Source organism: Lissotriton vulgaris, chromosome 8 (genome assembly GCF_964263255.1).
Source record: "Lissotriton vulgaris chromosome 8, aLisVul1.2, whole genome shotgun sequence".
NCBI lineage: Eukaryota > Metazoa > Chordata > Amphibia > Caudata > Salamandridae > Lissotriton > Lissotriton vulgaris.
Genome location: NC_141696.1, coordinates 477,397,205 through 477,422,921, shown reverse-complemented (window position 1 = coordinate 477,422,921; position 25,717 = coordinate 477,397,205). Strand labels below are relative to the sequence as shown.

General features: G+C 41.5%; 1 protein-coding gene across 1 annotated transcript; it reads left to right on the top strand.

Moving 5' to 3' along the window:
- Positions 1–211: 211 nt before the first annotated feature.
- On the top strand, positions 212–16,109 carry LOC147697201 (ankyrin repeat domain-containing protein SOWAHC-like). The gene is made up of 2 exons (XM_086936117.1): positions 212–272; positions 8,435–16,109. The coding sequence occupies exons 1-2, from the start codon at positions 212–214 to the stop codon at positions 9,481–9,483; spliced, it is 1,110 nt and encodes a 369-aa protein (XP_086792243.1). The 3' UTR covers positions 9,484–16,109.
- Positions 16,110–25,717: the final 9,608 nt, after the last annotated feature.

Sequence of the window (25,717 nt, the reverse complement as noted above, 5' to 3'; positions counted from 1 at the left end):
CTTACCAATCCTTGTCACTAGTACCCAGGGACCTAAGGGATCAAGGGATGTTAGAATAATGGGTATAATAACATTTAATTTATTCTTTACTTTCAAATAACCACAGACTCTGGAAAAGTTTAACCTTTTATCTATAAGTTTTTCAAATGTTACAGCCCATACACTATTGATCAAGATTCTTTCAATCATGAGAATGATAATGAGAACAATAATGTGCAAAGCAGATATAGAACTTAATTTTGACATTAAAACAAAGGAAAGGAATAGAGAAGGTAAACGTATGTTCACATACCCACATTTAATATTTACCTAGACTGGAGTGAAGACCAACCCTAGCCATGGGCTGTAATAAAGGACAGAAACCCCGAAAATGCAGGTGCCAGCAAGGATAGAACAGGTGCAGACCAGAATCGGAACAGGTACGGACCAAATTGGATCAGGACAGGATTACCTCCGGCTAGAACCGGCACCCACAGCTTAAGGGGAAACACCTGCGTTTGGACCCTCTCTGCAGCTAACAGTTGAACCCCGATTAGGTCAGCAAATCTTCTGACAGTGCTTCGCCAGCACCCCGTGCCCCGATTGGGTTATTGAATCTTCTGACAGAGTGATCAAGCCCTGATCTGGTGACTGGGTAGGATTGTTCTGCTTAATTCAGATACTCTGTCCATCACCACCCCCTTTTCTGAATCGTTTTGTCCACCATAAGCGTGGAAGGGTATGCTCAGATGTGAGTCCTTTGCTCACTGCACCATCAGGATTCAAGCAAGCCGGGCCGAAGACGGCTGTAATGTCAGAAACCGGTCCCCAGAAGCTTGTTTCCTTTCCAGTAAAAGAATTGGCTTGGTAGTTTGGTCTGCCCTGTTCCCATGATGCACTGAGCCAGGGACAGACTAATGTGCATGTAGCCAGGTTCTGAGCTGGGATGGTGCAGTGAGCTAAAAAACGGTGATGGATCAAGCCCTGATCTGTTGACTGGGTAGGAGTGTTCTGCTTAATTCAGATACTCTGTCCATCACCACCCCCTTTTCTGAATCGTTTTGTCCACCATAAGCTTGGAAGGGTATGCTCAGATGTGAGTCCCTTGCTCACTGCACCATCAGGATTCTAGCAAGCCGGGCAGAAGACTGCTGTAATGCCAGAAACAGGTCTCCGGAAGCTTGTTTCCTTTCCAGTAAAAGAATTGGCTTGGTAGTTTGGTCTGCCCTGTTCCCATGATGCACTGCGCCAGGTACAGACTAATTTGCATGTAGCCAGGTTCTGAGCTGGGATGGTGCAGTGAGCTAAAAAACGGCGATGGATCAAGCCCTGATCTGTTCACTGGGTAGGAGTGTTCTGCTTAATTCAGATACTCTGTCCATCACCACCCCCTTTTCTGAATCATAGAGTGCTCCGCCAGCAACTCTGTTTGCGATCACCTATTGAGTGCGCTGGGTCAGTGACAGGTCAGCTATTCGCACAAGTCGGATAAATTGACTAGAGAAGCCTACTCTGGTTATACTATTTTCTAGGGCAGTGTACCACCCCCCAATGTTCCAAATGTAAGGATCTCCAATTTTGATTGGACAAAAGACGAGGAGAGGTCATCTCACCATACCAGAATGAAACTTTTCTCTTGAATATTGAAATTAGCATTCCCGCCCATCAATGTATTTTCCCATGCACGTTTATTCCACTCAACAATGAATGTTCGATTAACAAATACAATGTTAACAATATTGGCTTCCTCTCCATAGAGTCAGGAGGTTATTTTCCCAGGCGCATCTCAGTCAAGACTGTCCTTGGCATTCATTCAATGCCATGACTTGAGTGTTTCTGGATTCTGGTGCGCATGTGCGGTATGGGTTTCAAAATGGAGTTACAGATACATCTCAGGCCCAAACACGAGCTAGGAGCGAAGTAGAAAAGAAACCGCTTTAGAACAAAGAATAAATTAATGTTCTGTATACCACTTATCTCTACTCTATTCCCATTATTTTATTTTAACTATTGCGTTCAGTGTTTAGGCAAAACAAACAGCTTAGCAAAAGCAGCGGTCCAAACTTCATGCATGCTGTAACACAAAACAGCCATCTTGGTTCTAGTGCGCAGAAGCAAAAGTTTCCCTCCAAGAAAGATAGTACGTACGTCATCTCAAGCGAGTGTGACAGACGCATGAGCAGTAGGAAATCCCGCGTAGCGGCAGCCATTTTAAGGCAAGCGGATTATGGTTAGTAAAAGCACATAGACTAGCTTCCCCTAAATGCTGATAACGTGTGGTGCAATTATTAGTATACAAAACGTTTAATATTATATTAATAGTTATTTAGTGAGGGCTAAATCCAAGCAAGTCACTCTACGTGTGAAACCTTGCTCCACCCATCCTCTTTGGTGATATTTTATATCCACCAATTACTGAAACATATGCCAACTTCCACAGTTTTCCCAACTCAATCTCTTCAAACTTTCTATTTTGTTTCTTTTCATTGTTAGTGTGAAAGTTTTTCACTTTCTTGTATGCATTTCCATTCAACTCCTCAAGTTCTATTTCTGCAATATTTCTTTTCTTTCTTATTTACTGTATATGTTTTTTTGTTTCTGCAGCATTTACACCAAATAATTATTGCCAAGATCAGCAAGGCTACTCCCAATATTGGCATCAGTATTCTACCTACAATACTTTTTCCTATATTAGAAAACCAACTACCTATAGAGGAGAGACCACCTGTAAGTTTCTTCCATGCACGATCAACCTCCAGTGGTTTGAGTTCTTTTTCCAAATGTGTAACATTCCTTACATACCCTTTAATTTCTACACTCTTGTCAGGTATGTAAGTGCAACAATGTTGCACCTTCAACATTCTGCAGACTCTGCCCTCTTTTGCTAATAATGTATCAAGAGCAAGTCTATTTTGTAAAACCATAGATCTGATCGCAACCAATTTGGTATTGATCATCAAGAATCCTCCAGCAGTGTCAGTCGATAACCGATACACCACTGTTGACAATTTGCAAATTCTTTGAGTATTCAGAACCCCTCCCACTGACGGTATCAATGCACTAAATATATCCCCTACAAATTCAGAAAAACTAGCTCTTTTACTATGTATTAGTCCATTAATCTCTTCATTGTTTCCAGTGTTTTTATTTACATGATATATCTTTGGTAATACTATTCCAAAATAACAGCTCCCATACCAATGATCTGGCAATTTGTAATATGCCCTGTTTCCACATGTAAAAAAAATTCCAGGAAATACAGGTTCAGTTCCATCTATTACCTTATAATTGTGTTCACACTCACTGGAACCAAGGAATACATTGTTATAATAACTTGTTCTTTCTCTATGGAGACAGTTTCATTTTCTTTTCAAAATCCAGCATCATAGCAGCGTGAGGCTTGCCATTTGAGGTGAACCCTATATTTTCAGCCCATTTATTTATTTTTATGGTTCTTGTCTTTTGTCTTTCTTTCGAAATTCTCTCCTTTTCTCAACCATGTTAAAAAATATTTTCTCCTTTTTCATGCAATATGCATGTTAGATTATTTTTGTGTGCTTCAGCTAGATCTATTGTACCCACAGTTTAGAAGATATTCACCCATAAAACGTGTTACATCACTCTTAGTATGTACCGGATTCAGGTTACTTCGAATAGGAAGTTCAGAAGATATCACATCTGAGTTAGAATAGAAATACTGTAAGGGTCCTTTCTTATGGTATTTCATGTAGTATTTTAGCCAGTTTATTTTATAAGCAAGGACCCTTACAGTATTACTATTCTAACTCAGATGTGATATCTTCTGAACTTCCTACATGAAGTAACCTGAATCCTGTACATACTAAGAGTATGTACAGGATACACGTTTTATGGGTGATTGTTATGTGTGTATGAAATTACCCACATCTGTAGCCGAGGGTGTAACTTATCATTTTCCCCTGACTTATTGTATTTCATGTAGTATTTTAGCCAGTTTATTTTATAAGTCAGGGGGAAATGATAAGTTACACCCTCGGCTACAGATGTGGGTAATTTCATACACACATAACAATCAGCCATTAAAACGTGTTACATCACTCTTAGTATGTACAGAATTCAGGTTACTTCTTATAGGAAGTTCAGAAGATATCACATCTGAGTTAGAATAATAATACTGTAAGGGTCCTTTCTTATAAAATAAACTGGCTAAAATACTACATGAAATACCATAAGTCAGGGGGAAATGATAAGTTACACCCTCTGCTACAGATATGGGTAATTTCATACACACATAACAATCATTTATCTCAATAGCTTCTACATATTGTACTAGTTGGTTAGCAAACACATTAAAGTGAGTTCTATTCTTAATTCTATTATAATGTAATTCTTCCTCATCTGATGCTTCTAAATCTACCTTCTGTTGTTTAATGCTAAGTGCCTTTTCATGTGCATCTATTTTCCTAGATGCATCCATTGTTTCAGGTACACTAGTGTTATTCTGTATGTTTCTACTCACTAGATAAGGAATAGCTACTGTCAGTCCTAACCATACTATGAGTGCTAGAACCAGCACCCACAGCTAAAGGGCAAACCCCTGCGCTGGACCCTCTCTGCAGCTAACAGTTGAACCCCGATTGGGTCAGCAAATCTTCTGACAGAGTGCTTTGCCAGCACCCCTAACTCCTGAACCCCGATTGGGTTATTGAATCTACTGACAGTGCTACCGCCAGCAACTCTGCTCCGGATCGTGCGTTGGGTCAGTGACAGGTCAGCTATTCAGACTAGTCGGACAAATTAACTACTTAAGCCTACTCTAGTTATACTATTTTCTAGGGCAGTGTACCACCCCCCAATGTTGCAAATGTAAGGATCCCCAGTTTTGATTGGACAAAAGATGCCCATCAATTTATTTTCCCATGCACGTTTATTCCACCCAAAAATGAATGTTCCATTAACAAATACAATGTTAACAATATTGGCTTCCTCTCCGTAGGGTCAGGAGGTGATTTTCCCAGGCGCATTGCAATTAAGACTGTCCTTGGCATTCATTCAATGCCATGACTTGAGTGTTTCTGGATTCTGGTGCGCATATGCGGTGTGGGTTTCAAAATGGAGTTACAGATACATCTCAGGCCCAAACACGCGCTAGTAGCAAAGTAGAAAAGAAACGGTTTTAGAACAAACACACTTGGTCCGCCAGCTCTTTGCAGTACTCTAGCACTAAGTCATCAGATCTATTTTTCAACTTATGACCTGGCACCCATGCCTGCCTTATTGCTCTTCCCATGAGGATTTCATGAGGCCACAAGCCTGTTTTCCTGTCTGGAATACTACTGAGACCCTTCAGAACAAGAGGTAAAGCATCAGGCCATTCTAATTTTGTAGATGCATATATCTTTCCTAATCTTGATTTAATTGTGCCATTCAGTTGTTCTACCACTCCAGAAGCCTCTGGACGGTATGCACAGTGCAGCTTTTGCTCAATTTTAAATGCTTCACAAATTAGACAATTATTTCATTATTAAAATGAGTACCTCGGTCTGATTCAATCGTTACTGGATAACCGAAACGTGGTATCAACTCTCTGAGTAGGAGTCTTGCTACAGTGATGCTATCCTTTCGTTTTGTAGGGTATGCTTCTACCCATTTTGAAAATAGGCAGACAATGACAAGAACATATTTCATTCCTTGACAGGGTGGTAACTGGATGAAATCAATTTGTAGTCTTATGAATGGGCCTTCTGCTTTTCCAATCTTCCCAGGGCAAACTACAGTTCTCTTACCAGGATTCATTTGCTGACAAATAAAACATCTTTGGCAAAGACCTGCTATATTCCTGAATTTTGCATTACATTATGATTGTCTGAATAGTCGCAGCATAGCATCACACCCTAGGTGGGAATCTCCATGGTACATCCTAGCCATAGGAGCAAGCATACAGTCTGGTAACACAGGTCTGCCATCAAGGTAAACAATACCACCATCTTCAGCCCTTCTCTGGCAACCTATCTTTCTCCATTCTTCCCTTTCCTCAGTTTCTGCTTCATTCTGCAAATCTCTCACTTCCCAAGTTTTCACCCCTTGAAGCAACATAAGTTGGCAGTTGTTTCCACATGCATCGATTTTCTTATTAATTGCCATCTTATGTTTGGCACAGTGTTGGGCTAATTGGTCAGCGTATCGGTTACCTGCTGTCACTTTGTCATTTCCAGATTGGCAAGCAGCACACTTGAACACAGCCACTTCTTTTGACAATTGAATTGCTTCTAGCAAGTCTTTTATATAGTGACCATTTTTAATAGGAGTACCTGATGAAGTCAGAAACTCTCTTTGCATCCAGAGTTGGCCAAAGTCATGCACAACTCCATAGCCGTATGGGCTGTCTGTATAAATTGTTACTTTCAAATTTTTATCAATTGTGCAAGCCCTTGCCAATGAAATTAGTTTAGCTACTTGTGCAGACTTGACTCCAGGTAAATAGGATGCTTCAACTTGACCCCATAAAGTACATACAGCATATGCAGCACCCAAACCTCCTTCCTCATGTCGCATGCATGAGCCATCTACGAATAATTCATGTTCTGAATCTATTAATTGTTCTATTATGTCTGGACGAGGTTTGATACAGTATTCTGTTAGGTCGATACAATTATGTTCGACTTCATTTTTGGCTTCTGCAAAATGGTATTCAGGCAGCAGTGTTGCTGGATTCAAAATGTTACACCTAGCAATAGTCACATTTGCTGCACCTAAAAGAATTCGTTCATAATTAGTCAGCCGACTAGGAATCAGATATTGGGTTTTGGTTCTGGTCAACAAAATCACAACTGCATGTGGGACATATACAGTCACTGAATGTCCCATAATAATGGACTCACTTTGTTCGAGACTCATGCAAGTTGCAGCTACTGCTTTCACACATCCTGGCAATGCGGATGCTACTGGATCCAGTGTGGAAGAAAAATATGCCATAGGACGTCTAATTAGGTGTTGTGTCTGGGTTAGAACTGAAAGTGCACAATTGTCTCGTGTATCACAAAACAATACAAAATCTCTTGAGTAATTAGGCATTCCCAGGGCTGGAGCTGTACACAGACAATCACGTAATTTTAAGAAAGATGACATGCTTTCATCATCCCATTCTACTGGGTCTTTTGCTCTTTTCTTTGTCATTTGTATCAATGGTTTTGCTAGGACTGCAAACCCCACAATCCACTGCCTGCAGTAACCTATACTTCCAAGAAACATTCTGATTTCTTTCTGGGTTCGAGGTAGATTCATGTTTTTGATTATTTCGATCCTTTCTGTGGTAACCCTTCTGATACCCCTTTCTATCTTGTGCCCCTGATATTTCACTGATGTGGTGCTAAACTGTAATTTTTCAAGTGACACTTTGTCCTCCTACACCCAAATGATTTAACAAAGCTATGGTATCCACTACACAGTCATTTCTTTTTTTAGACGCCACCAATTGGTCGTCTGTGTACTGCAGTAGGACAAATTTTCCAGGCAGCACCAAAGATTCAAGGCACTTTTTCAAAATCTGATTAAAAATTGATGGACTTTTTGTGTACCCCTGAGGAACACGGTTCCAGACGTAGACATGGCTGTCTAATTCAAATGAGAAAAGATATCTGCTATCTGGATGTAAAGGTATGGAGAATAATGCGTGGCAAAAATCGATTAGAGTGAACCAACCCGCTGCCCATGGTACCTGATCTAGAATCACAGCAGGGTTTGGCACAACAGGACAGCATGGGACAACAATTTTATTTATTTTGCGAAGGTCCTGTATGACCCTATATTTCCGCTCGGTTTCTTTATGGCAATTATGGGCGAATTACATGGATTGCTCGTTATTTCTTGCAAAATGCCTGTTTCAACCAAACGTATTATTTCTGCTGCAACACCTGCTTTTATTTCTGGGTTCATTTTATACTGTCGAGTATTTGGGTAAACTGCACCTTCTTTTACTGTCACTTTTATTGGATCGATATTTGCCATTAATCCTACATCTTTTTGTGTAAGATCCCACACACCAGGATTCACAGTATCTTGTAGTTCTTTTGGTAAGTCTTCTATGGCCAATGTTTTATTTTCAGTTTCCTGTTTTGCCTATATTCATTTATAAATTCCATCTTCATCGGCGGTCTGAATTTCAACACCACTTGGAGTGCAAAAGAAAGTACAATTCATTTTGCACAGCAAATCCCAACCTAACAGGTTTACTGGACTGGAATCACATACAACGAACTTGTGCATTTGTTTAAAATTGCCTATTCTGACCTCCATCGGTTCTGTAACTTGGGTACTAATTTGTTTATTAGAAACGCCCAATACTTGGATCGCTTCTCCCTAGAGGGGTAGGTTTGGAACGTCTGCTGTTCTCACAGTAGAACGGGTAGCGCCAGTGTCCAACAAAAAGGTAACATCATTTCCTTCAATATATGGACCTGACTGATCTATTGACAAGGATGCGCCAAGGATGCGCAGCCCGCACCTGAGCCCATCGGGGAGGCTGATCAGGCGCCGGAGGGGCCCGGCAAGGACGCGCCTGTCCCTCTTGGGGGCAGCACCGGTGAGGACCAGCCACCCGCAGACTCTCCCCGGTCCCCGCGCGGGGCCGCCAGCTGCTCCCCGGTGGCCGCCATCCGCAGCAGCCGGGAGACCTTCCGTGAGCTGCTGCTGAGCGGCGCCTCCCCCCAGCTCCGCCGCGGCGGCTTCTTCCCCGGCAGGCGGGGAGGGGACTCGGACTCTGCGTCCCTGGGCTCGGAGGAGGCCCCGCTGGCGCTGGAGCCCCGGGAGCACGCCTGGATGCTGTGCTCCGCCTCGGGCTCCAGCCCCTGGGCGCTGCTAGCCGCCGAGCCTGCCCTGCTCACCCGGCGGGACTTCATCACCGGCTGCAGCTGCGTGCACTGGGCGGCGCGTGCCGGGCGCCACGAGCTGCTGGCCGCGCTGCTTGCCTTCGCGCGCCGCCACGGGCTGCCGGTGGACGTGAACGCGCGCACGGCCGGGGGCGGCGGTTACACCGCGTTGCACCTGGCCGCAATGCACGGCCACGCCGAGGTGGCCAAGCTGCTCATCGGCGCCTACGACGCGGACGTCGATGTCAGAGACTACAGCGGCCGTAAGGCGCACCACTACCTGGGCCCGGAGGCCGACGAGGCCCTGAGGGGGCTGGTGCGGGGCGAGGCCGAGGCGGAGGAGGCGCCCCCTGCCGCCGAGGAGGGAAGTGCCGCCGGGCGCTGGAGTCTGTCGAGGGTGCTGCCCGCCGGGCTCATCGTGCACAAACTCTCGCAGGTGGTGGAGGAGGACCACGGGGGCCCGCCGGGGACAGCGCACAGAGGGAAGCCGGTGAGCAGGAGACCCTCGGGCGGGAGTAGGCCCAAGCCCCGGCTCAACAAGATGAGGTTCAGGACCCAGATCATCCATAGCACCTACGGAGGGGGTGAGGTGGAGGGCGACGGTGCGGCCCTTAAGAGCCCGCCCAAGCTCCGGCCCAAATCCAACATGTTCGGGTGAAGTTGTTGAAGCTGCTAGAAAAGACCTGGGATGTAAAGGAACTCTTTGGGCAAAGCTACCATGAGGCAGAGCTTGCTGTCATAAATAATGTTATGTGATGGAACTTAACGAATATCAGTCAGTCACTGATGTAAACCCAGGTGAATTACACAAACCCACAGTATGACGTGATTGCTAGGGGCTACAAGACTGACTTTTCGAAACTGTGTTAACACCATTCCCTTGTTCCTGGCCTTAATGCGGCGACTGATACACAGCCACATGTACAGCATGAGCTTACAGACTCTGACCACACGGCAATAATATGCCATCCCCTAGCCGCCCCCCCCCGCCCAGCCCAGTGACACGCTAACCTCTGTGCGATGCTGGCATACACAAACACCTAGATTCTGATGCAATCCCCATCGTACTAACCCCAAACCCAATAAGAGGCAACCCCCGGTTATTGACATGAACAACCCCCAGTGACAGATATGATCAATCAATCTCCTGAATTCTCATGTATGGCCCCTGGTACTGACACGAACCCCAGTAACAGACACACTTCTGGGTACTGGCCTAAATACTGCCACTCACTGGTACTAACGCACTTCCAAAGCTGTGGGTTTGACGTGTAGACTTTAATAATGTACTGCACTGACTGCCAACGCTAAAATGGTTAAGCTTCCAAGAAGACATTCCTCGGACCCGAGACAGCAGCTCTAAAAGACTAGAAAGTAGCAGCACTACGAATCGAGAAACAGCTGGGGAGTTTGTTTTTGAGAATTGGAAACAAAAACCCAGTGCGCGAGAGTTTTTTGATTACTATTTGATACTAATTTCGAAGCGGCACTTAGCTTTTCAGTGAACGGTTTCTTGCGGTACTTTTAATGTTAATTTGGTGAACTACACATTGTTCTTGAGTTACTAAAAAACCTTAACAAATGTGGGAAGAACTATTGCCTGTTCCCTCCCACGAGAGAGAGAAATCAGATTTATTTATTCAGTCACCTCTTAAAAAAATATATTTTTGTAATTCCGAACTAAGCTTATCAGGGCAGCATAACTAAAGCTCAAAGTAAAATCGAGATATCCCGATCTATAGTTTGAGTGCCATAACTGTTGTCTGGATTTGGCTTTTGTATTTAGGCACAAGGTATAATTATCTGTCGGCTTTGTTATAGTTGCATGATGCAAAACTATTTCAGACAGGTTTGCAGTTCAAGCCAATGGCAGAATATTTTTCCTTCTACAATAACATTTCATGTCCTACTAGGTAATGAAATATGTTGATAGTACTACTGGCTGGGCTCTTCAGATTAGAACAGCATTTACCCTTTGCTTTTTTCCCTATTCATTTATGGCCACAGGACCCCTCAAGTGAAATAGATCATAATGTTTGGAGGCCTTATGTTGTTATTCTATAAACTGGCATATAAGCGAAAACTTGTTTCCCTCGTCCAAAAGGCATAGTGCTGTGCACTTGTTTGAGTTTGATTAAGGCTACTATGCAAAACCTTTGATTACGTTTGTTTTATTACACATTGAACCTGTGATGTAAAGTTGTGGATAGCAGCAGTATTTTTAGGCCCATCTTCTTGTCAGAAAATCACATTCATCTTTTGTGTGTAGCTATTCACAAAGATCTCACCACACTTGAACAGCACGGAGGAATGGACAAATGCATGTAGAGAGATTTCCTGTTAACGACACAGACTCTCGCACTTAGTGTCATTTTAATTCGAGGGAAGTCACTTTACTTCCTGCTGATCAAAAAACATTGACAACAAGAGTATCCAGGTGAGAATTGCTTTAATTCTGACGTTTCATTTCAAGCAAGTGTTCTATGAAGGCTTGACACTTCGATCCTATATTTCAGGGCACCACTTTTGCAGTCAAGGAGTTTCATGACAGCCTAATGTGTTCTGGAACTTGTAGTCCTTGGTTGCATCCATTGAATTGACACACCTGCTAACAATGTCTTTAAATACACAAGCCTCGGACTGGAATGATGGTGCCCTGCTAACACGGAGTTAGGTGGAAATCGTAATCACGCACAATTTGCATTAAATTAATAACTTTTTACTAGGTCCCTGCTTTGGAGCATCTGGCCCTTAAATTGTCAATAAAAAAAACTTACCAGTGTCCCATTGCAAAGTTGAAGTTGAAACTGAGTTTTTTTATACCCACTAATTACAGGTGCAAATCAGAGATATACTTTAACGTTCCATTTTAAGGAGGTTGGAGAGAATGGGTTTCAAAGGTGGGTGAAACAAAAACTCAAATTCTAGGTCTGTAAGTCTCTTCTCAGTTTTCAAACCTACTGCACCCTTGAAAGGTTTACAGTTATGCATCAAAACCTTCTAGTGTGTTGCTCTGTTAGTACTGGAAGTTTGCAGTAGGCAATATTAAATGTCTATATAGCATAACGTATATTTAGCAGTGACCGAATCATTTATCATTTGCCATGAGGTAGAAGGAATTTTATGCAGGCTTGCTGATCTGCTTCTCTTGAACCCTGGTCATATACTGAAATTACAATATATGACATCATAGTGCTTACAAGCAAAATCTATACATGTGTCTTGGTTATAAATGTGATGTCACTGGTTCAAACCAGCAACCTGATTCAGTACCTCTTATGCATTATGCAAGTATATTAAGGGTTTATGCCATATACTGTAGACTGCACGTTTCGGGTTTACTGAAATGTGAAAATCTCCTGGATTGCACTTTACATTAGCCTAGCTTAACTTGGGACATCATATCCTAGTCTCTCTCATTTCCACGAAGTACATCTTTTTTTGGTTCTGCATTATAGGGCAACTTTTTTTTTTTTTATTATAGCATCTCAATCCAGTCAATGTGAATGCCCAAGCGATTGTCACCCAGTATTGTGTATGACTCTATGCTAGCTCAAGTAAAGAAAATCTGTTCCTTGTGCCTCACTCTAAACCTCGGTTTTAAGATTTAGTTAGAACGGTTAATTCATTTTGCAGTTCAGATGCAGTCAAAGTTTGAAATGGACCCTTTATGCTCTGTTTTTTGTGTGTATTGTTAGACCAACCAGACAATGCACTTATGGACATAACTATAAAAAGGCTGTATTTTAACACAATGAGCTGGATTTAAGTGATGTGCATCCCACATCAATTTAGTTGACTTAAGTTGTTATCGTTGTGCGTGCAGTCAAAAATCCTGATTAACAGACTTAGTATTGGTAAATGGGTACCTCCATATTGAATGGGTATGTAGGGAAAAAGTGTTTTGGCCGAAGAAACAAAGTTACAACAATTACTATTTTTTTTATAGTTCTTCTCCAGGAAAGGTCCACCTGGTAGAAATGCTTTATCAGTGTTACTCTTGTGAACACTGAAAAATGACTACTGTCCTGGCTTTCCAGAAGCGCTCACAAATTCCAAAAAAGTTCAAAATGTACCACACATGTTTGTAATCAGCGGTACAGTCTTATCCCTTTTATCCTTTTGTGACATTTTATGAATTAGGTGTATGATGCCTGTCTTACTGCATTAAAAATATCACTAGGATGTAAAACCCCAAACCAATTAACAGATGTAATGGGGTCAATATACGTATTTGTTTGGGTAGCCTAGGCATCCATGCAAGAGGGTCGTTTTTTAGATCTCGTAGTCATGCACATTTTCCCTTTAAAAAAAAAAAAATCTTTACTAATATTGTTACTTGCATTTTGTTAAATTTTTACTTCGTCAGTTTTAGGTAATGCACACTTACAAAATAGGATCATTTTTGTGTTTTATCGATTTGCATTTGCACAAGTGATATCCATGTGAAGAACTATGTAGCAGAGTTTAGTTGAATGGTACCAAGTTCAAGCTCTTGGGTTAATTTAATCAGTTGACCTCAACGTTCCAACGGAGCGATCCCTTAACCCACAAAAACAGAATCTGGTTAATGTATTTCAGCACCATTACTGTGTGGCTGATCTCTCTCTCTCTCTCTCTCTCTCGCTTCTCTTATTGTTGGAAGTTTAAAAAAAAATCACTGATGTTTTTGCCAAATCTCTTTAAAGGTCATGCTTTTATAACACTAAATCTTTTGATTACCATCTTTCAGAGTATGTATTTTTTGGGCTTTTTTGCAAAAGATAACCTACTTCTCACCGTAAAACCGTAGGAAACCTTCAGGAATATTTCACACTGATTAAGCAATGTGCGTTCTTTCTGTTTCACTGCATTAAGACCAAGTGGCAACTGACTGGGAATCTGTATATCCCAACTTAGAGATCAACAATATAATATGATCATCTAAATCTTTACTTACTTTTGCAACACTACGTCGTAAGTAAATGGAACTGTTTAGAGTGAAGGATCATTAGTAGTCTGCTGTTAGACTCCCTTGCTACCAAGAAGTCGTGGGTCGTGTCTTAAATGTATTGAGAACATGAAATGTATTGTACAATTTAAAAATTGCACTTTTTCTATTAGGAAGAGAATAGGCTGGTCCTGTATCTCGAATGCTGCTTACTGCTTTAAAAAAACTCTATTCAGAAAGTGTGTGAGAGCACTGTAATTAAATGTCTGGAATCTATTTTTTCTTTGTAATATTTTTTTCTGTAGGGCACTTCGACATTGTAAAAAAAAGTGGTCTGTCTTGCTCTTTAATTTTAATGACCTCAGCATCCTATTGTGTGAATGGTTTGTATATGAAAGCTGTTGCGCTCGAAAGCATAAATATAAACTTGAAGAAGCAAGACTTGACAAAGCTAACAGTCCTGGCTTTATTTATCTTCGGACTTTTATTTGGCTCCCTCTTCCCTCCCTACTACTTCTTATCGAGCACTGCATGTTTGAAGCGCATTCCTTCTTTCACCACTGACATTTTCGGATGGTAGTTGTAGGGGGTTTCCTCTAAAAAGGAGTAAAAGTCTGTAACTTGAAGCACTTTGTCAGTTTGTTGGCCAAAACAAATCCATTTTTAGAGACCCTAGTTTACCAGCTTCCCCTCACTATTTGTTTGCACGTAGCTCTCACATTCTGATTGTGATGGCGCTTCGCATTCCAACTTTCGTTGCAGCTGCACAATTAGTCAAAATCAATTTTGAGCCACACATTTCTTTTTTGGGATGCAAAAGTTATGTTTGCTCCCAGAACAGGACTATGAGGGGTGTGCAAAACGCGTAGCTTTTCCCCCCACAGTTTCTAATTGGAGGCACCTTGCACAAAATTGTTAAGCAGGTTGTGCTGCCTGTGCATGCCGTAATGAGAAATAACATGCACCATTTGCATGTTATTCCCCATTGAAGCATAATTGGCACCATTTGTTCACGTGTTAATTCGTGTCTCAAGTTTGCCAGTGCAGAATTTTGGCTTGAATTTGGAGGTTCAATCATGATCCAGCACTTAGTGTCTCAGGCATACTAACTTCCTCACACCCCCTGTCTTTCTCACACTGTTGTCCATATTTGGATTAGGAATCACAGAAGGGGGGATTGTTGATGTAGGTTATAACTCAGTGCTGTTAACATGTCACAAAGCCTGGTTGGAGCTTTCTGAAGAAGGCATGGCGCTTAAATGGGCAGAAAAGTAATAGAGAGCCTTGTGCTGGCTCTCCTATAGGCTGTGAGTGTACAACGGCAGCACAACCATGGTGCCTCATTGTGTCAGCATAAGGAGTCTTCGGTGTCCCTTAGCTGTGGGCTGGCACTGCAGTCCATACATCGCCAAATGACCTGACAGAAATAACTCTTTCTAGGAAGTACATTGCAATGTGAAGCAGTGGTAAGCTAACTTGATTGGCTTGTTTACTACTTTTCTATGCTTCTGTCAGAGTGAACACTTTTTTACCCACTCCCCTCAAAACACCCAAATAGGCTCCACCCTCGTTCAACCAGATGATAAAAGGTGTCGTATTCAGTAAGATTTTTCTCGAAGAACTTGCATAAAAATAACTGCCAATATGTGTTGTGTGTCATAATGCTAATTGTGCCTTCTTATGAAAAAATGACTTTGATGGATTTAGTGGTAAACATTTGTCATTGTGTTAACCCGTTTCTTTAAATGCCAATAGATTATATCCACCTTGGACCGATATGGATATTTGTCAACATCAGTTTCTCAACATAATTATCTTATGCTGTCACAAATATGTACTTGGAAATAAGACATTTTAAAGATGAAGCTTATTTATTAAAAAATAATACTAGAAAAGATGACTAGAATGTTGTGTTCCTTTTTATATGAATGCTGAGTTCACTGTTACTCGAGACTACCACTCTGTGAGCTGTGAAGAACACATGAGGCCAAATGACAGTCATTGAATACATACTCCATTGACATCCAGTGGTTCAATAATGATTCACGAAGCAAAACTGTTTCATGGACATTTTCTTGTCTGAAGATTGTTGCATCTGTTGGCACTCAAATGAAAGAATCACGCTGGTTAAGTAATTGAAGATACATGTTAACTATTTTCTTAACTGCTATTCCAAAGTGTTGGTGCCAGTATGAAAATATTTAAGCATCAGTGAGGGTTGTCATTTGTAAAATTATATCTTGGTCGCCATCGAGTATAATGATTTGTTTTTCACTGAGCAGTTCCACAAGGCGCAGTAATACCTGGTCTGAATTTTTCTATATGGTCTCAATAAAATAAGAAATAGTCATTTACTTAGTGTCGTATTCCTTTTCATAATGTGTATGAAGTAGGTTTTTAAAACGTTTTTATTATTGATTTTCGCCATAAAAACTAATTAAACAATTGCACTGTATCAGTGCTGTAACCCTCCTCCAACCCGTAGTGTGCCACTTATCACTGTTTCCAACTGGATAATATCCTTACAGGTAGGCAAGATATGGTCACAGTGACATATATTAATACCATTACATACTATTGCTACGAGAGGAAGTAGCTTTCCTGTCTTTGGTGAAAAACTATAATGTTCTTTGAAATGCCTAAAAGAACTTCATGTTTACTCTGCTGAGTTATTCTGGTTCATTTGACCCTTTTATAAGTGGACCATAAATGCCCAAATGGGAGGAAACTGAAGTTTCTTCCCAAATCAAGTTTACAAGTTATGTGATAATGTTGCAGTTCTGGGTTTCTTTCCTTGTGAAATGTTCCAAGAGTTAATAGGGCCTGGAATATGGAAATCACTGCACAAACGGACTTCGTACTGCTCTGCTCCACTCTGTAGATTACACCCCAGAAAAGTGTGGTAATGCCTGTACTCTGCAATATTGATAATTTGGGGTGCAGTATAACAGCGATTTTACGGCTATACTTTTAGAGTGTCTTTATCTTGGTTCAGTTAACAACTTCTCTTGTGCATTGTTAGACGATGTTAGATTACACAGTCTAAGCTCGAAAACCAAATCACAGTAAATGTGTCCTGATTAGAGTCCCATTCAATTTTAATTTCTTTCTAGTTGTCATTTTTATTTGGTTACTCCGTTTCAGAGGAACAACTCTGTAAATTCAAACTTCAATTTCTTGTTCAAATCATGCATCCTGTTTTGCAAGTTACTATTGGTATTTTTGTATTTGTTAATCACAGAATATGTATCTTGGTTGCAGGATTCAGCACTCTTTAATTACGCTTTATCCCTCCTACTTGCCCTGGTCCTTATGATTGAGGGTGAGCCATCCACGGAAAGAGGCATCTGTAAGCTTTAACCCCTTCCATGCGGCCGCGATTCCCCTGGTGTGCTGTAAACAACACGAACAGGGGCGGGCTGTGACGAACCCCAGCCGTCATCAGCACACGAGCACCGTAGTGCAGGACGGCTGGGGTTCGTCATCAGCATGGAAGGGGTTAAAATAATTTTTTTAACTACTTTCCTTCCCCCTATAGGGTGGTACGAAAGGGTCACTATTCCAGCACACTTTGTGGTTCTTTTATTCCAGTCTCTCTGGCCTACCCTTAGATGTATGGTAGCTGTATTGTCCCTTTTTTTTTTTTGCACCTCTTTCAGGGGACAATGCTAATTGAGACGTAGCTGTGCTAGTCCGGCAGTCAGTGTAGGGATATTGCTCTATAATTACTCATTTTGGATTATGGTGATTGGCCACCGTTGGTCTCTGTTTAGTGAACACAGCATTTCTTAGGGGTGTGATCTTTGTCCCTCCCTGTTGTCCCCATGGATGGACGCTTTTGATGGCTTGCCTGTGGTGGGCTTACTTTCTGGCCTTGCAGTGGTTTAGTGGTATGGCAGGTGTCTATTCTTCGGTCACCTGCAGTGGGCTGCTTCTATGTTGAGGTCCTTTGCTATCCACCACCATTAATGCCCTGTTCAAGAGAAGTGTAGCTTTGTCCTACTATGGATAGTAATCATTGGTGATGGACTTCACACCTTGATCTCCACGGTGTGTTGGCGGGACCAAGAAACTGGTAGTTAATAAAAGGCTCCCATAAATGTGAAATCTAGGGCCGGTGGAAAAGCTGCTGAGATGCAGAGTTCAACCTGACTGCCTTTGAAAGGGGATACTTATTGCAGTTGTGAGGGTTGCATATTTCCCCCCCTTTTTTTCTGTGTGCATTACTACGCTTCCTAACTGGCTTTGGGAGCATCTGACCTGGGGTGTAGTGAGGTTCTCTCTACCACATGTTGATATCATGGTGGCCTATCCTCGTAAACTATCCTCCTTATTAAGCTAAGCCCTTCCCCAAGTGGCTGGAGCATGGGGTACAAACAATCCATCAGCTTGATTGATTAGGGTTATGTTCTGGTTCTCTCTGCTGTGCTTGCTTCAAACAAAGCCTCCTACCATGACCACCAAACCCCCTCCGCCCCCTGCAATTGATTAGGAGGGTACCATAACCTCTCATTTTGAAAATATCCCACTCCTGTTCTGGGGCCTCCCACAAATATTGGGCGTTGTCAGCCCCCACTGGCAGATACTTGGTGCCTCTGATCCATATGCTAGTGGCCCAGCGGTGTACATACATGATTATTTGAACATTGAGTCTATGGGCAAGCACATTAAGCTGGAATTCCATGATGGGGTGAACGCCAATCTTTAACTGAATATTTGGATCCTTACTCTTCTTTCCATTTCTGACATTTCTAGCCAGGCCATCATTTTTGCCTACTATATCCTTGCAGTGACTTGGTTTCTCATTATTGATCCAGTATTACAAAGAGCAGGTGAAGATGTAGGTCATCAATTACTGAGCCAAGAGGTATAATCTACGGCTTTCACCAGGATCTTTATTAATTGCTCTTTCTTGCTTGGCGGGATGCTACATCTTTGCTTCTGAGGATGCCTTTCTGTGGGATCCGCCAGACAAAGAGGGTTAACTTGCAGCTGCAAGATATACAGCATGTTCTATACAATCCATAAAGAATGCTTATCAATCGATGTGGACTTTGATGTGGTACTGATAGAGCTTAGGGGTGAACCCAGTATTTTTACCAAAATACTTACCTGGGCACATTAATAATTTACTCTTGAGCAGGTTACCTCTACACTCTATCAAAACAACTTTATTTCTTCGGTCCTATACCATATACTTACCAATCCTTGTCACTAGTACCCAGGGACCTAAGGGATCAAGGGATGTTAGAATAATGGGTATAATAACATTTAATTTATTCTTTACTTTCAAATAACCACAGACTCTGGAAAAGTTTAACCTTTTATCTATAAGTTTTTCAAATGTTACAGCCCATACACTATTGATCAAGATTCTTTCAATCATGAGAATGATAATGAGAACAATAATGTGCAAAGCAGATATAGAACTTAATTTTGACATTAAAACAAAGGAAAGGAATAGAGAAGGTAAACGTATGTTCACATACCCACATTTAATATTTACCTAGACTGGAGTGAAGACCAACCCTAGCCATGGGCTGTAATAAAGGACAGAAACCCCGAAAATGCAGGTGCCAGCAAGGATAGAACAGGTGCAGACCAGAATCGGAACAGGTACGGACCAAATTGGATCAGGACAGGATTACCTCCGGCTAGAACCGGCACCCACAGCTTAAGGGGAAACACCTGCGTTTGGACCCTCTCTGCAGCTAACAGTTGAACCCCGATTAGGTCAGCAAATCTTCTGACAGTGCTTCGCCAGCACCCCGTGCCCCGATTGGGTTATTGAATCTTCTGACAGAGTGATCAAGCCCTGATCTGGTGACTGGGTAGGATTGTTCTGCTTAATTCAGATACTCTGTCCATCACCACCCCCTTTTCTGAATCGTTTTGTCCACCATAAGCGTGGAAGGGTATGCTCAGATGTGAGTCCTTTGCTCACTGCACCATCAGGATTCAAGCAAGCCGGGCCGAAGACGGCTGTAATGTCAGAAACCGGTCCCCAGAAGCTTGTTTCCTTTCCAGTAAAAGAATTGGCTTGGTAGTTTGGTCTGCCCTGTTCCCATGATGCACTGAGCCAGGGACAGACTAATGTGCATGTAGCCAGGTTCTGAGCTGGGATGGTGCAGTGAGCTAAAAAACGGTGATGGATCAAGCCCTGATCTGTTGACTGGGTAGGAGTGTTCTGCTTAATTCAGATACTCTGTCCATCACCACCCCCTTTTCTGAATCGTTTTGTCCACCATAAGCTTGGAAGGGTATGCTCAGATGTGAGTCCCTTGCTCACTGCACCATCAGGATTCTAGCAAGCCGGGCAGAAGACTGCTGTAATGCCAGAAACAGGTCCCCGGAAGCTTGTTTCCTTTCCAGTAAAAGAATTGGCTTGGTAGTTTGGTCTGCCCTGTTCCCATGATGCACTGCGCCAGGTACAGACTAATTTGCATGTAGCCAGGTTCTGAGCTGGGATGGTGCAGTGAGCTAAAAAACGGCGATGGATCAAGCCCTGATCTGTTCACTGGGTAGGAGTGTTCTGCTTAATTCAGATACTCTGTCCATCACCACCCCCTTTTCTGAATCATAGAGTGCTCCGCCAGCAACTCTGTTTGCGATCACCTATTGAGTGCGCTGGGTCAGTGACAGGTCAGCTATTCGCACAAGTCGGATAAATTGACTAGAGAAGCCTACTCTGGTTATACTATTTTCTAGGGCAGTGTACCACCCCCCAATGTTCCAAATGTAAGGATCTCCAATTTTGATTGGACAAAAGACGAGGAGAGGTCATCTCACCATACCAGAATGAAACTTTTCTCTTGAATATTGAAATTAGCATTCCCGCCCATCAATGTATTTTCCCATGCACGTTTATTCCACTCAACAATGAATGTTCGATTAACAAATACAATGTTAACAATATTGGCTTCCTCTCCATAGAGTCAGGAGGTTATTTTCCCAGGCGCATCTCAGTCAAGACTGTCCTTGGCATTCATTCAATGCCATGACTTGAGTGTTTCTGGATTCTGGTGCGCATGTGCGGTATGGGTTTCAAAATGGAGTTACAGATACATCTCAGGCCCAAACACGAGCTAGGAGCGAAGTAGAAAAGAAACCGCTTTAGAACAAAGAATAAATTAATGTTCTGTATACCACTTATCTCTACTCTATTCCCATTATTTTATTTTAACTATTGCGTTCAGTGTTTAGGCAAAACAAACAGCTTAGCAAAAGCAGCGGTCCAAACTTCATGCATGCTGTAACACAAAACAGCCATCTTGGTTCTAGTGCGCAGAAGCAAAAGTTTCCCTCCAAGAAAGATAGTACGTACGTCATCTCAAGCGAGTGTGACAGACGCATGAGCAGTAGGAAATCCCGCGTAGCGGCAGCCATTTTAAGGCAAGCGGATTATGGTTAGTAAAAGCACATAGACTAGCTTCCCCTAAATGCTGATAACGTGTGGTGCAATTATTAGTATACAAAACGTTTAATATTATATTAATAGTTATTTAGTGAGGGCTAAATCCAAGCAAGTCACTCTACGTGTGAAACCTTGCTCCACCCATCCTCTTTGGTGATATTTTATATCCACCAATTACTGAAACATATGCCAACTTCCACAGTTTTCCCAACTCAATCTCTTCAAACTTTCTATTTTGTTTCTTTTCATTGTTAGTGTGAAAGTTTTTCACTTTCTTGTATGCATTTCCATTCAACTCCTCAAGTTCTATTTCTGCAATATTTCTTTTCTTTCTTATTTACTGTATATGTTTTTTTGTTTCTGCAGCATTTACACCAAATAATTATTGCCAAGATCAGCAAGGCTACTCCCAATATTGGCATCAGTATTCTACCTACAATACTTTTTCCTATATTAGAAAACCAACTACCTATAGAGGAGAGACCACCTGTAAGTTTCTTCCATGCACGATCAACCTCCAGTGGTTTGAGTTCTTTTTCCAAATGTGTAACATTCCTTACATACCCTTTAATTTCTACACTCTTGTCAGGTATGTAAGTGCAACAATGTTGCACCTTCAACATTCTGCAGACTCTGCCCTCTTTTGCTAATAATGTATCAAGAGCAAGTCTATTTTGTAAAACCATAGATCTGATCGCAACCAATTTGGTATTGATCATCAAGAATCCTCCAGCAGTGTCAGTCGATAACCGATACACCACTGTTGACAATTTGCAAATTCTTTGAGTATTCAGAACCCCTCCCACTGACGGTATCAATGCACTAAATATATCCCCTACAAATTCAGAAAAACTAGCTCTTTTACTATGTATTAGTCCATTAATCTCTTCATTGTTTCCAGTGTTTTTATTTACATGATATATCTTTGGTAATACTATTCCAAAATAACAGCTCCCATACCAATGATCTGGCAATTTGTAATATGCCCTGTTTCCACATGTAAAAAAAATTCCAGGAAATACAGGTTCAGTTCCATCTATTACCTTATAATTGTGTTCACACTCACTGGAACCAAGGAATACATTGTTATAATAACTTGTTCTTTCTCTATGGAGACAGTTTCATTTTCTTTTCAAAATCCAGCATCATAGCAGCGTGAGGCTTGCCATTTGAGGTGAACCCTATATTTTCAGCCCATTTATTTATTTTTATGGTTCTTGTCTTTTGTCTTTCTTTCGAAATTCTCTCCTTTTCTCAACCATGTTAAAAAATATTTTCTCCTTTTTCATGCAATATGCATGTTAGATTATTTTTGTGTGCTTCAGCTAGATCTATTGTACCCACAGTTTAGAAGATATTCACCCATAAAACGTGTTACATCACTCTTAGTATGTACCGGATTCAGGTTACTTCGAATAGGAAGTTCAGAAGATATCACATCTGAGTTAGAATAGTAATACTGTAAGGGTCCTTTCTTATGGTATTTCATGTAGTATTTTAGCCAGTTTATTTTATAAGCAAGGACCCTTACAGTATTACTATTCTAACTCAGATGTGATATCTTCTGAACTTCCTACATGAAGTAACCTGAATCCTGTACATACTAAGAGTATGTACAGGATACACGTTTTATGGGTGATTGTTATGTGTGTATGAAATTACCCACATCTGTAGCCGAGGGTGTAACTTATCATTTTCCCCTGACTTATTGTATTTCATGTAGTATTTTAGCCAGTTTATTTTATAAGTCAGGGGGAAATGATAAGTTACACCCTCGGCTACAGATGTGGGTAATTTCATACACACATAACAATCAGCCATTAAAACGTGTTACATCACTCTTAGTATGTACAGAATTCAGGTTACTTCTTATAGGAAGTTCAGAAGATATCACATCTGAGTTAGAATAATAATACTGTAAGGGTCCTTTCTTATAAAATAAACTGGCTAAAATACTACATGAAATACCATAAGTCAGGGGGAAATGATAAGTTACACCCTCTGCTACAGATATGGGTAATTTCATACACACATAACAATCATTTATCTCAATAGCTTCTACATATTGTACTAGTTGGTTAGCAAACACATTAAAGTGAGTTCTATTCTTAATTCTATTATAATGTAATTCTTCCTCATCTGATGCTTCTAAATCTACCTTCTGTTGTTTAATGCTAAGTGCCTTTTCATGTGCATCTATTTTCCTAGATGCATCCATTGTTTCAGGTACACTAGTGTTATTCTGTATGTTTCTACTCACTAGATAAGGAATAGCTACTGTCAGTCCTAACCATACTATGAGTGCTAGAACCAGCACCCACAGCTAAAGGGCAAACCCCTGCGCTGGACCCTCTCTGCAGCTAACAGTTGAACCCCGATTGGGTCAGCAAATCTTCTGACAGAGTGCTTTGCCAGCACCCCTAACTCCTGAACCCCGATTGGGTTATTGAATCTACTGACAGTGCTACCGCCAGCAACTCTGCTCCGGATCGTGCGTTGGGTCAGTGACAGGTCAGCTATTCGGACAAGTCGGACAAATTAACTACTTAAGCCTACTCTAGTTATACTATTTTCTAGGGCAGTGTACCACCCCCCAATGTTGCAAATGTAAGGATCCCCAGTTTTGATTGGACAAAAGATGCCCATCAATTTATTTTCCCATGCACGTTTATTCCACCCAAAAATGAATGTTCCATTAACAAATACAATGTTAACAATATTGGCTTCCTCTCCGTAGGGTCAGGAGGTGATTTTCCCAGGCGCATTGCAATTAAGACTGTCCTTGGCATTCATTCAATGCCATGACTTGAGTGTTTCTGGATTCTGGTGCGCATATGCGGTGTGGGTTTCAAAATGGAGTTACAGATACATCTCAGGCCCAAACACGCGCTAGTAGCAAAGTAGAAAAGAAACGGTTTTAGAACAAACACACTTGGTCCGCCAGCTCTTTGCAGTACTCTAGCACTAAGTCATCAGATCTATTTTTCAACTTATGACATGGCACCCATGCCTGCCTTATTGCTCTTCCCATGAGGATTTCATGAGGCCACAAGCCTGTTTTCCTGTCTGGAATACTACTGAGACCCTTCAGAACAAGAGGTAAAGCATCAGGCCATTCTAATTTTGTAGATGCATATATCTTTCCTAATCTTGATTTAATTGTGCCATTCAGTTGTTCTACCACTCCAGAAGCCTCTGGACGGTATGCACAGTGCAGCTTTTGCTCAATTTTAAATGCTTCACAAATTAGACAATTATTTCATTATTAAAATGAGTACCTCGGTCTGATTCAATCGTTACTGGATAACCGAAACGTGGTATCAACTCTCTGAGTAGGAGTCTTGCTACAGTGATGCTATCCTTTCGTTTTGTAGGGTATGCTTCTACCCATTTTGAAAATAGGCAGACAATGACAAGAACATATTTCATTCCTTGACAGGGTGGTAACTGGATGAAATCAATTTGTAGTCTTATGAATGGGCCTTCTGCTTTTCCAATCTTCCCAGGGCAAACTACAGTTCTCTTACCAGGATTCATTTGCTGACAAATAAAACATCTTTGGCAAAGACCTGCTATATTCCTGAATTTTGCATTACATTATGATTGTCTGAATAGTCGCAGCATAGCATCACACCCTAGGTGGGAATCTCCATGGTACATCCTAGCCATAGGAGCAAGCATACAGTCTGGTAACACAGGTCTGCCATCAAGGTAAACAATACCACCATCTTCAGCCCTTCTCTGGCAACCTATCTTTCTCCATTCTTCCCTTTCCTCAGTTTCTGCTTCATTCTGCAAATCTCTCACTTCCCAAGTTTTCACCCCTTGAAGCAACATAAGTTGGCAGTTGTTTCCACATGCATCGATTTTCTTATTAATTGCCATCTTATGTTTGGCACAGTGTTGGGCTAATTGGTCAGCGTATCGGTTACCTGCTGTCACTTTGTCATTTCCAGATTGGCAAGCAGCACACTTGAACACAGCCACTTCTTTTGACAATTGAATTGCTTCTAGCAAGTCTTTTATATAGTGACCATTTTTAATAGGAGTACCTGATGAAGTCAGAAACTCTCTTTGCATCCAGAGTTGGCCAAAGTCATGCACAACTCCATAGCCGTATGGGCTGTCTGTATAAATTGTTACTTTCAAATTTTTATCAATTGTGCAAGCCCTTGCCAATGAAATTAGTTTAGCTACTTGTGCAGACTTGACTCCAGGTAAATAGGATGCTTCAACTTGACCCCATAAAGTACATACAGCATATGCAGCACCCAAACCTCCTTCCTCATGTCGCATGCATGAGCCATCTACGAATAATTCATGTTCTGAATCTATTAATTGTTCTATTATGTCTGGACGAGGTTTGATACAGTATTCTGTTAGGTCGATACAATTATGTTCGACTTCATTTTTGGCTTCTGCAAAATGGTATTCAGGCAGCAGTGTTGCTGGATTCAAAATGTTACACCTAGCAATAGTCACATTTGCTGCACCTAAAAGAATTCGTTCATAATTAGTCAGCCGACTAGGAATCAGATATTGGGTTTT